This window comes from Cebus imitator, unplaced genomic scaffold (assembly GCF_001604975.1).
Source record: "Cebus imitator isolate Cc_AM_T3 unplaced genomic scaffold, Cebus_imitator-1.0 Scaffold306, whole genome shotgun sequence".
Classification (NCBI taxonomy): domain Eukaryota; kingdom Metazoa; phylum Chordata; class Mammalia; order Primates; family Cebidae; genus Cebus; species Cebus imitator.
In genome coordinates this window covers 2,650,576-2,662,854 of record NW_016107621.1, presented here as the reverse complement: position 1 = coordinate 2,662,854, position 12,279 = coordinate 2,650,576, and the positions used below count along the sequence as shown (strand labels likewise).

Genomic DNA, 12,279 nt, shown 5'->3' with positions numbered 1-12,279 from the left:
CAAAAAATAGCTCCACGACCATTTTTGTCTAGCACATCACCTTATTAATTTCCCTTATAGTACTTATCACTCTCCTTTTTTAATTTTAAAAAATGTACTTTAAAAAGAAAAAAAGACATGAGGTCTTGCTATGTCATCCAGGCTGGTCTCGAACTCCTGGGCTCAAGCTATCCTCCCTCCTTGGCCTCCCAAAGTGCTGGGATTACAGGCATGAACCACTGTGTCTGTCCTTTGTCACCCTCTTAAGGATTTTGTTTATTTGTTGACCTATTAATTGTTAATTATTTACTTACTGTCTAGTCATTGAAATGTAAGCCTCCCGAGGTGTCCATGTTGGCAGGGACACCAACATCCTCCGGTGCCCAGAACAGTGACTGCTACCCAGGAACTCAGTAAACATGTGTTCTTTTTTAAGACAGGGTCTCCCTCTGTCACCCAGACTGGAGTGCCGTGGCTCGATCATGGCTTACTGCAGCCTCGACCCCCCCGGCTCAGGTGATCCTCCCACTTTAGCGTCCCAACTACAGGCACACACCCCCACATCCAACTAATTTTTTATTTTGTGTAGAGACAGGGTCTCATTATGTTGTCCAGGCTGGTTGCACACTCCCGGCCTCTAAGATTTCCAGCCTCGGCCCCGACAAAGTGTAGAGATTACAAGGTGTGAGCCATTGCACCAGCCAACATGTGCACTTTTTGTTCTTGTTGTTGTCGAGACAGAGTTTCACTCTTGTTGCCCAGGCTGAAGTGCAATGGCATGATCTCGGCTCACCGCAACCTCTGCCTCCTGGGCTCATGCGATTCTCCTGCCTCAGCCTCCCGAGTAGCTCAGATTACAGGCATGCACCACCACACCCAGCTATTTTTTGTATTTTCAATAGAGATAGGGTTTCACCATGTTGACCAGGCTGGTCTTGAACTCCTGAACTCAGGTGATCCTCCTGCCTCGCCCTCCAAAGTGCTGGGATTGCAGGTCAGGAGTTCAAGACCAGCCTGGCCCAACATATGTTCTTGAATGCATCTTGGGAAAAGCTAGGCTGGCTCCAGACTCACTTCAGGGACCCCAGGAAGGAATAAATACCACCTCCTAGTCCAGGTTCCCTAGAAGAAAAGGGTATTCTCCAGCAGCTGGAGAATGTTTCATGAGGTCAGGGAATGTGGGAGTTGGCCTGAAAAAAGGGCAACAGGTTGAAGTAAATATCTTAATTCTTTCCCTGGAGCCCTAATTCCTGCCCCAAACCTAATGCAGACCCTCTACCAATCCCATTCTTCAGGCCCTGCCCCAAGCCTAGGCCCCACCCCTAGACTATTAGGCCCCCAAACCCAAACAAAAAACTCCAGCCCTTTTTAAGCTAAGCAATGCCCATTCCAGCAGAGTCTTATCCCTCGGTCTCTGTCTTAGAGAACACCCCAAGTATAAAATATTCAGAACTCCTCAGCCTAGCCCCTTGCCACACACACCCTCAGCCTGAGCCCCACCCGTGTACCTTGCTCCTCCCGGAAAGCATCCCACCTCTCTGCCTAAATTGGGTCCCAGATGCCTAAGCTAGGTCCAGCCCTCTCAGCTCTGTCCTAAAGACCAGCCTCCACCTCTCCAACATGAGCCACAAGGTGGCTCACAGCCAAAGTTAGGAAGTCCCCCAGGTATAGGGCCCAGACTCAAACGTCAGGGAGCTTGGATCTGTGGGCGCTTAGAGGATAGGTTGGTGGAACTAGAGGAGGCGGTCCCCAGTTTATACTGCCTCTCCTGAAAGTCGCTCCAAACCTGAAGACACGCCCCATTGTACTGACTCCTCGTTGGATGGTGCAATCTGTTCTGGCCTCTCTGATTGGTCCTACCACAATCCCTAGCCATACTCATTCTCTATTGGACTGCGCCTGTGAGCCACCTTCTCTGATTGGCCCCTGCTTTCCCATGCTTTGCTCTTGATCTGGCAAGTCCTTGTGCATGGCTCTTTCTGATTGGATCGTTTGTAATCACAAGCCTGGATGGAACAGAAGTTGCACTATGGAGGGTGGCAGTACCACGGAGGAGGAGAAGGAGGAGGAGGAGGAGGTGATTCCCTAAATCTCTTGCCTAAGAGACGGTGTGGCCATTGAGCCCAAGATAGCCTGGGGTTAGAGTTCTAACTGTACAAACCACGGGTGCCTTTGGCTTCTGTGCCTCAGTTTTTCATCTTTAAGTTGGGAAGAATAATAGTACCTTTTAAATAAAGTATTCCAAGAATTAAATGAGCTAATGCTTATAAAATGCTTATAGAAGTACCTGGTACATAGGAAGCCCTCAAGAGGAGGGTCAGCTATTAGTATTCATTTGATCATGTAATTGCACGACCTTGGATGAGTCCCTCTGCCTCTCTGACCTCTGCAGGCCAGGAGTTCCTTGTCCATTTAATTGAATGATCCCCTCGTGTCTCCAGCTCTCCTCCTCCTCCACCTCCTGCCCTCAGGGACTGGGCCTGTGATTAGAGGGAGGGACAGAGAGATGGGGATAGGAAAAGGGCACTAGTGAAAAGCAGATTCCTCTGCTTTTCCTCAACCCAACCTTCCAGAGAATTTAGGGCAGGGTGAATTTCTTTGTGGACCAGTGTCGAGTGATTCTATCCCGAATCCCTCAAGCAAAGGACTTGCCCTGATTGAGGGTGAGTGGGCAGGAGATAGGGTGGAGTGGGGTGGTAAGGGGATGCTGTGTTAAGGCGGGGAGGGCTTGGAGCTGGGCTTTTTGGACCCTACCCGCGGGAACGCCAAGGTTGGGAGATGGGCAGCCCAGGCCCAAGGTCACTGTGTCACTGTTGCCATGGCAACAGCCACCTCTCTACCGGGAACCTGAAAAGGGGTGGGGGGGAGGGAGTTCCCACGTCCCTGAAACCAGGGACAGAGAGGGGAGCAATCAGAAACATGGAAGAGAAGCAGAGAGACAGAAAGGGTATGATTCATCTGTGTGAAGACCTACCCATCTCAGAATTCTCAGAGCTCGGTACACTGTGGGTGCTTAATCAATGTCCCTCAGAGACAGACACAGAAAGCCTGAGAAAGTTCGATGTCCAGAGATGCCAGAAGAAAGAAAAGAAGGATCTTCAGATGGAGGCAGGTGTCCCTTCCCTGTCTCCTCAATCTCACACCCCTAGGGTCCACTGAGGGCCCAGGTTGGACTTCACCTTCCCCAGCCCTGGACCCTCAGGCCTACCCAACCATACAAACCATCCACCCCCAGCAGCTCCTGAGATCTTGAAGCATTTACGTTCAAACCTCTTTGGCATTTAAATTCTTCCTATCTAGGGGCTCCGTGGAGAAAAGTCGCATTTGGTGATGCCTGCTACCCCCCAGAGGTGGGGAGGAGAGAGAAAAGGGGCACTTTGCCTCCTTTATTCTCAGGGGTACTTGTTCCCCTTGGGAGTGACCACTCCATAGATCCAGATATTCCCCCCAATACCTCCAGGAGACCCAGGCCTCGCCCATCCATCCCTACACCCCTCAAGAAAATCCTACAGCCCCTTCCCTTTCCAGGAAACAGGTAATCCTCCTTCCCTCCCGGGACCCAGCTCTCATTCCACTAGGTCAGCCCGCCCCCTGCTGGCCAAAGGCTGATACTGCAGGAACAGTCGGCTAGAGCCCAGTTGAGAGGCAGAAACTGAGTCCGAACTGAGGATCTCTGAGTTTTTGCATTTTTAAATTTATTTAAAGTCTTCCTTGTTCAGGTCCTAGGAATCCAAGTCCCCAATCACCTTGAGGACTCAGACATCAGGAATTCAGGTCTCAGCCCAGAGATCAACGAAAGAAAGACAACTTTTCTTGGAGCCAGGCCTCGGTGAGGTCATCAGTGGTGCGGATTTCAAACACCTGGGCGGAAAGAGGTCTCAACATTATGATCCACTCAAGAACTGAAACAGTGGCCAGGCGTGGTGGCTCACACCTGTAATCCTAGCACTTTGGGTAAGCCAAAGCAGGTGGATTATCTGAGGTCAGGAGTTCAAAACCAGCCTGGTCAACATGTTGAAACCCTGACCCTACTAAAAATACAAAAATTAGCCAGGTGTGGTGGTCGATGCCTGTAGTTCCACTACTTAGGTGGCTGAGGCAGGAGAATCCCTTGAACTCGGGAAGGATGTTGCAGTGAGCTGAGGTTGTGCCACTGCACACCAGCCTGGGCGACCATGCGAAACCCAGTTCCTTTTTTTTTTTGAGATGGAGTCTCGCTCTGTCACCCAGGCTGGAGTGCAGTGACATGATCTCAGCCCACTGGAACCTCCACCTCCTGGGTTCAAGCGATTCTCCTGCCTCAGCCTCCCAAATAGTGGGACTACAGGCATGTGCCTCCATGCCCAGCTGATTTTTTGCTTTTTTTTGTTGTTGTTTAAATAGAGACAGGGTTTGACCATGTTAGCCACATGGTCTCAATCTCCTGACCTCGTGATCCGCCCACCTTGGCCTCCCAAAGTGCTGGGATTACAGGCTTGAGCCACCTCGCCCAGCCGACCCAGTTCTTTAAAAACAAAAAAAAAGAAAGAAAGAAAAAAAAAAACAAGACGATATGGAGAAACCCCATTTCTATTAAAAATACAAAATTTAGCCAAGCATGGTGGCACAGGCCTGTAGTTCCAGCTACTTGGGAGGCTGAGGCAGAAGAATCGCTTGAACCCAGGAGGTGAAGGTTGCAGTGAGCTGAGATCACACCACTGCACTCCAGCCTGGGTGACAGAGCGAGACTGGTTCTTGGGGGAAAAAAAAAAAAAAAAAACAGACAGTGAGGACTTGTAGCCTGTCCTCCCTCAGACCCCTCCTCCCTCAGACCCAGGACCCCAGACCACCCCTCCCTAACACTGTGGAGCCCCGCCCCAGGCTGAACCTTCGTGAGCTCTGCTGTCTGCACCAGCCTGTTTTTACTCCCTGCATACATCATCTGTTGTTCTGGCTTGCAGCCTGCGTGGAAGAGAGAAAGGCAATGAGTGGGGACCCAGGCATGTCCTCTAAAGCTCTAGTAATGTCCTGAAGGCCCTGCTGTTTTCCAAGGGTCCTAGGAGCTCTTCTAAGGAGGTCCCTGCACTGTACTCAGTTTCTAGGTTGGCTTGGGGGTGTCGAGTTATTCTGAGGGTCTCTGGAGATGGTTTAGGGGCCAGATGGGGATTTCTAGGTAAAAGGAAAAGGTGGGTTGACTTAGGCCCCAGGACTGAGGACGGGTGGGCTCTTGGTGAATCTGAGCCCCCCACCTCCACTTCTGTGCCCTCACACATTACGCATGCATCACACACACACCCTCACACAGGCACATACAGGCTATCACACTCTAACACAGGTGCCTGCACACATTTGCACAGTCACACACATGCACCCACATGCACACACCTGCAGACACACACACACACACACACACACACCACAGAGAATCAAAGACCCTCTCCTGAGGAGAAGAGCTGTGTCTCACCCACAGGGCTGGAGAAGATGAAACACAAAGGGTAGGACACTCGGCCATCCGCGTGCACATACTTGTAGCTGTAAACCACGAACCTACCATGAAAGGGAATTGACAATCAGGACTCTGGCCTGCAGCCCAGGCTCAACAGCCATTACCTGAGTCCACAGCCTTGAAATGTTGGCTGAGTCTGAGAACCCAGGACTGATGTCTGGGAGCCAGGCTACTGACCTCAAACACAACAAATGATTAAAAATAATGATAGGGCCGGGCACGGGGCTCACACCTGTAATCCCAGCACTTTGGGAGGCTGAGGCGGGTGGATCACCTGAGGTCAGGAGTTTGAGACCATCCTGGCCAACATGATGAAACCCCTTCTCTACTAAAAATACAAAAATTAGCTGAGTGTGATGGTGGACCCCTGTAATCCCAGCTACTCAGGAGGCTGAGGCAGGAGAATTGCTTGAAATCGGGAGGCAGAGGTTGCAGTGAGCCAAGATCGCACCATTACACTCCAGCCTAAGCAACAAGAGCGAAACTCCATCTCAAATAATAATAATAACAATAATCATGCTCATTTGATTCACAATAACTTTATAATATAGGTGCTATTAATATCCCCATCGTATAGATGGGAAAACTGAGGCCCAAAGTCACTTGCCCCAGGTTCTATGGATAGGGGAGAGATTTGAACCTGGGAAAGTCAGTGCCAGAGTGTTAGTGCTCACCCACTATGCGACACCATCCAGTGCACTAGAACCTCAGTGCACTGTGATCAGGGATGGCTACATAATCTGCCAAGCCTGCTGCAAAATGAAAATGTGGGGCTTCGAGTTCAAAAAGCAGGAAAATTGTTTTCCTTTCTTTTGTAGTCTCTCTCTAGACTGATCACGGTCTTTTGTTGTTGTTTATTAGAGACAGGGCCTCACTCTGTTGCCCAGGCTGGAGTGCAGTGGTATGATCCCAGCTCACTGCAGTCTTGAACTCCTGGGCTCAAGCCATCCTCCTATCTCAGCCTCCAGAGTAGCTGGGACTATAGGTGCACACCACCATGTCCAGTTAATTTTTTTTTTTTTGAGACAGGGTCTCACTTTGTCACCCAGGATAGAATACAGTGATGTGGTCTCAGCTCATTGCAGCCTCGACCCCCCCAGGATCAGGGGATCCTCCTGCCTCAGCCCCCAAGTAGCTGGAACTATAGGTGCATGCCACCACACCCAGCTAATGTTTTCCGTATTTTTTGCAGAGACGGGGTTTCACCATGTTGGCCAGGCTGGCCTCGAACTCCTAAGCTCAAGTGATCTGCCCACCTTGGCCTCCCATAGTGCTGGGATTACAGTTATGAGCCACTTCTGCACCCGGCCTTTTTAAAAAAAATTTTAGTAGAAATGGGTTGGGGGGGGTCTTGTTATATTGCCCAGGCTGGTCTTGAACTCCTGGCCTCAAGCAATCCTCCCACCTTGGCCTCCCAAACTGCTGAGTTTACAAGTGTGAGCCACTGCGCTCAGCTGGTCCTTTTTAATTTGCTATTTAAAGTGGTGCTCCCTTGGGCATGAGGAAACGGAGCAGACGCTCATAGGAACACCCTGTAACTTGTCAGGCAAGGGGTGCCTACAGGACCCTGACCCTCCCCACACCAGCAGGAAGCCGAAGGACAGCGGCGATCTCTGGGTGGGTGGGTGCAGAGAGTGGGTGGCGGAGAAACTGTTCAGGGAGGCAGCCAGGTGGTGGACTGCCTGTGAACCTAGCTCCAAGCCCCAGCACCTCTATGTGAAGCCCATTGTCCCCACTGACTTCATACAAAACAGAAATTCAAAGATAAAACTATAAAGAGTGTGACCATTAACCCCCACGTGTGAGGCCCCCTTCTGGGTTCGGGGCCCTGTGTAATTATCACATGCCCACGAAGCTGATCCTGGCCAAGTCTTACAGTCTGGGATTGAGGATCAAAATCCTAGACACCCAAAATGAATTCAGTCAAGACGAAAAATCTTAAGAGACCCGTTTTCATAGAAATAGTCAAAGAGCTCTTCCACCAAAAAAAGCACCAGGCTCATGTGACTTCGCCCAGCATTCTACCTATCATTAAAAGCCAAGTCATGCCTTTAGCAGGGTGCGGTGGCACCGCCTTAGTCCCAGTGACTTGGGAGGCTGAGGCAGGAGGATGGCTTGAGCCCAGGAGTTGGAGGCTGCAGTAAGCGTGGATCACAGCACTGCCCAATAGCCTGGGTGACACAGCGAGAGCCTGCCTCTAAAAATTTTATTAAATAAAATAACAATAATAATAATAATCTACAGTGTTCCCAAACATTGAAAATGAAGGAAAATTTTTTGTTTTTTTTGAGACAGGATCTTGCTCTGTCACCCGGGCTAAGGCAGGAGAATCACTTGAACCCAGGAGGCAGAGGTTGCAGTGAGCCGAGATCAGGCCACTGCACTCCAGCCTGGGCAACAGAGCAAGACTCTGTCTCAAAAAACAAAATGAAGTCAGTGTAATGTTGAGACAAAAACCCCACAAAATTATTATGAAAATAAAAAAAAGCAGACTCTAAACCACTATCATATGTAAATTATCAGTGTAAAATTCTGCAATAAAATATTGCTGTACGAACAAAAAGTTCTACAGTATGAACTCCTGTCCTCAAACACAGAGATTTTTTGTTGAGATGGAGTCTTGCTGTGTCACCAGTCTAGAGTGCAATGGTCCAATCTCAGCTCACTGCAGCCTCCTGGGTTCAAGCGATTCTCCTGCCTCAGCCTCCCAAGTAGCTGGGATTACAGTTGCACACCGTCATGCCAGCCTAATTTTTGTATTTTTAGTAGAGACAGGGTTTCACCATGTTGCCAAGCTGGTCTTGAACTCCTGACCTCAAGTGATCCACCCGTCTTGGCCTCCCAAAGTGTTGGGATTATAGCCGTGAGCCACCTCACCCGGCCAAACACAGAGATTCTAAGTTCATGAATAGGGCTGGAACTCAAACAGTTCCTCAGCCTGCTCCTCCAACATCACCCGTCCCTTCATGGCCTGATCCAACCATTTCTTCCCCCAGGATACCTGGGCTGTCTCTCCGGCAACTCCATTTTGAGCTCGTCTGGGGAAATGTTCTGAGGCAAGAAAACAGGAGAAAAGAAAAAGAATGAGGCCAGGCGTGGTGGCTCATACCTGTAATCCCAGCACTTTGGGAGGCTGAGGCAGGCAGGTCACCTGAGGTCAGGAGTTCAAGACCAACCTGGCCAACATAGTGAAACCCAGTCTCTACTAAAAATACAAAATTAGCCGGAAGTGGTGGCATGCACCTACAATCCCAGCTACTCGGGAGGCTGACGCAGGAAAATTGCTTGAAATCCCAGGAGGCGGAGGTCTCAGTGAGCCAAGGTGGGGCCATAGCACTCCAGCCTGGGCAAAAAAGACCAAAACTCTGCCAGGTACGGTGGCTCACGCCTGTGATCCCAGCACCCTAGGACTTCCTGGACGAAGGTGGGTATATCATCTGAGATCAGGAATTCAAAACCAGCCTGGCCAACATGGCAAAACCCCATCTCTACTAAAAATACAAAAATGAGCTGGGCATGGTGGTGCATGCCTGTAATCCCAGCTATTTGGGAGGCTGAGACAGAAGAATTACTCCAACCCAGGAGGCAGAGATTGCAGTGAGCCAAGATTGCACCACTGTATGCCAGCCTGGGTGACAGAGTGAGACTCCATCTCAAAAAAAAAAAAAAAAAAGTGAAACTCCATCTCAAAAAAAATCAAAAAATGACCACCGTTAGGTGAGCACTTACCACGTGCCAAGGCACTGTTCTACGAAACACACACGGATTAATCATGGAATTATCCCATAAGCCTGTGGAGTAGGTCCTACCATTATGCCCACTAGACAGCTGAGAAAATTGAGGCCCAGAGGTGCCAAGGCACTTTCCAAAGTTGCACAGATAGAAAGTAGCAAAGTTGAGATTTGAATCTGTGTTCGAATCCTAACTGCTTCACTATACTGTCTTTCAGAGGGCCTGAGGGAGCCCCAGTCCTCAGTCTCCATGGATTCCCTGATAAATCCTTATCACAACACTAGGGAAATAAGCCTGATTATCATTGTCACTGATAAAGACGTGAGGCCACCAGAATGAGGTCTACCCTTTGTTGGTTGGTTGGTTGGTTTTTGTTTGTTTGTTTGTTTGTTTTGTAGAAATGAGGTCTTGCTTTGTTGGTTGGTTGGTTGGTTTTTGTTTTATTTTGGTTTGGTTTTTTGTAGAAATGAGATCTTGCTTTATTGCCCAGGTTGGTCTCAAACTGCTGGTCTCAAGCAGCCCTCCCACCTCAGCCTTCTGAATAGCTGGGATCACAGGCGTACACCACCATGCTTGGCTAATTTTTGTATTTTTAGTAGAGTCAGGGTGTTACCATGTTGCCCAGGCTGGTCAAACTCCTGGGCTCAAGGCATTCTCCTGCCTCAGCCTCCCAAAGTGCTGGGATTACAGACGTGAGCCACCATGCCCAGCTACCATTTTAACTTCTATGGAAATTCTTTCATTTTAATGCCAATAAAGTATTATCATCATTAATAAGATCATCATCATCATCACTTTATTGAGCATCTACTAAGTGCCAGGACTTGTTCTAAACCCATTACAAGAATTAATTATTGGATGTGAAAACAAACCTGTGAGGTAAGTACTATTCTCCCCATTTCACCCCCGCCCCTCACTTGAAATAGAGACACATACAGCCAGTCTCTTGCTGGGGGTCACGACTGAGCTAGAACTTAACCTCCAGGTCTTTTTTCTTTCTTTTTTTTTTTTTTTTTTTGAGACAATCTCGCTCTATGGCCCAGGCTGAAGTGCAGTGGCAAGATACCGACTTACCACAACCTCCACCTCCCAGGTTCCAGCGATTCTCCTGCCTCAGCCTCCCTAGTAGCTGGGATTACAGGCACACGCCACCACACCCAGCTAACTTTTTGTATTTTCAGTAGTGACTTGGTTTCACCATGTTAGCCAGGCTGGTCCTGAACTCCTGACCTTAAGTGAACCACTCGCCTCAGCCTCCCAAAGTGCTGGGATTACAGGCATGAGCCACTGCGCCCCACCAATCTCCAGGTCTTTCTGACCCCCATACCAGGCTCTTAGTATTAGTTCCAACCACTTGGGTCTCCCAGTCCCGCTGTGTACCTCCCAGTCCCAACCACCGCTCCCCTCACCTGAAATTCTTCCTCCAGCACCACCATCTGCCGGTCTTTGTCCACCTTCACTGGGGAGGGGTGGCACACAAGGGTTAGACACGCCCCTCTCCGACCCATGGGAGTCACAAGCCCAGTCCTCCCAACTTGCCCCCACCACCGCCCTCCTATCCTTCTGAGGGGGAAGATGTCACTCACTTATGATGGCTGCATTGTCCGTCTCTTTTCGGAAGCGGAATTTCCTCAGCTTTTCTCTTAGCTCTGGGTCTACCTCGCACACCACCAGGGAGTCAGACTGCCGGAGGGACCCAGAAAGAGCTGAAATGGCCTGGCCTTGGCCCGCACCCCTTCCCCAAACCTCAGTTTCTCCATCCACTAAAGAAGAGGAGCATCATACCAGCCCATCTGATGCATTTGTGAACATTGGGAAAATGTACCCTTTCAGAGTAGGTATCCCTCACCAGGGCACTCAGCTTGGGGTGCAGAGCAGGGGCTGGGTTCCTGCCCTCTCCATGGGGACCCTTGGGTGACTCTCAAGGAAACGAAGAGAGCCACTTCCTGGTCCTCAACCCGAAGCCACCGTCTCTCTCTTCCCCCAGCCAGGCTGTTCACCACAGTTGGGTCCCCTTCCCGGCCCGTGACCTGCAGCCCGTAGCCTGACCTTCGCCCAGGTGTCCTCCAAGCCCCAGCCCCAACCCCAGCCCCAGCTCTTCCCACAGGACCCCTAGCCCCTGACCATGGTTTTTCTGTCCACAGGCCTCTTCTTTTCTCAGTTCCGCTGTCTTGTAGGGGTGGGGCCTGAGGCTGTGGGGAGCAGGCTGTGCAGGAGGAGGAAGGTTTCATCCAACACCACATCCTGTTTATGCCCTTGCTGGGACAACTGTCACCGAGGGCTCCTCCCCCTCCTTCCTTCCTCTCATCTGCCAGGACCTGTCAGGAAATTGCTCAGACCAGGGGTTCAAAAGCTGCCTTGCTATGTGACCCTAGCTAAGTAACTTCTCTCTGATTTGAGATTGTGGTGAGGATATAAACAGCTTCACATTGGCCGGGTGCCGTGGCTCACACCTGTAATCCCAGCACTTAGGGAGGCTGAGGCAGGTGGATCACCTGAGGTCAGGAGTTGGAGACCAGCCTGGTCAACATGGCTAAACGCTGTCTCTACTAAAAATACAAAATATTATCCAGGCGTGGTGGTGCGAGCCTGTAGTCCCACTACTGGGGAGGCTGAGGCATGAGAATCGCTTGAACCCAAGCAGCAGAGGTTGCAGTAAGCTGAGATTGCACCACTGCACTACAGCCTGGGCAGCAGAATGAGACTCTGTCTCAATAAAAGTAAATAAAAATAAATAAATACCTTCACATAGCTGCCAGCATGGCAGACGCAATAGATACTAAAAATGAACTCTTTTGCTCTTCCCCTCCTCCAGTCAGCCTTCCTGGATTTACCCTCATCTGAGATATTTGAATTGCAGAGCTGGAAACGGGAGTTTAGTCTTTTGCTGGTCAGACTGACGCCCATTATGCCAATGGCAAAATGGGGACCGGAGGGGCAACCCCAAACTACCTAGGTAATGGTGACTTTTTTCTGCATGTTTTCCAACCTCACTAGCCTTGCAATGGCCTATGAGGCCCTGCAACAAGTAACAAGGCAGTTCAATCCTGTCAGACTAGTACCCACTTTTTTTTTTTTTTTTT

The 12,279-nt window shown here is 50.0% G+C and overlaps 1 protein-coding gene across 4 annotated transcripts in view; it reads right to left on the bottom strand.

The window, feature by feature from the left end:
- Window positions 1-3,651: 3,651 nt before the first annotated feature.
- The window catches only part of GMFG (glia maturation factor gamma), an 11,260-nt gene continuing 2,632 nt past the window's right edge, over window positions 3,652-12,279 (bottom strand). Inside the window, exons 1-7 of one of the 4 annotated variants that reach the window (XM_017503046.2) lie at window positions 11,321-11,526; window positions 10,783-10,879; window positions 10,606-10,655; window positions 8,466-8,515; window positions 5,423-5,505; window positions 4,847-4,920; window positions 3,652-3,840 (exon numbers count right to left, since the gene is read on the bottom strand). In XM_017503046.2, coding sequence (XP_017358535.1) covers window positions 3,769-3,840; window positions 4,847-4,920; window positions 5,423-5,505; window positions 8,466-8,515; window positions 10,606-10,655; window positions 10,783-10,879; window positions 11,321-11,323 — 429 coding nt within the window. In that variant the 5' untranslated portion in view covers window positions 11,324-11,526 and the 3' untranslated portion in view covers window positions 3,652-3,768. Of the gene's footprint in view, window positions 3,841-4,846; window positions 4,921-5,422; window positions 5,506-8,465; window positions 8,516-10,605; window positions 10,656-10,782; window positions 10,880-10,981; window positions 11,247-11,320; window positions 11,527-12,279 lie in introns of those variants that run through there. The other 3 variants (XM_037729486.1, XM_017503047.2, XM_037729488.1) reach the window with 3 other exon arrangements.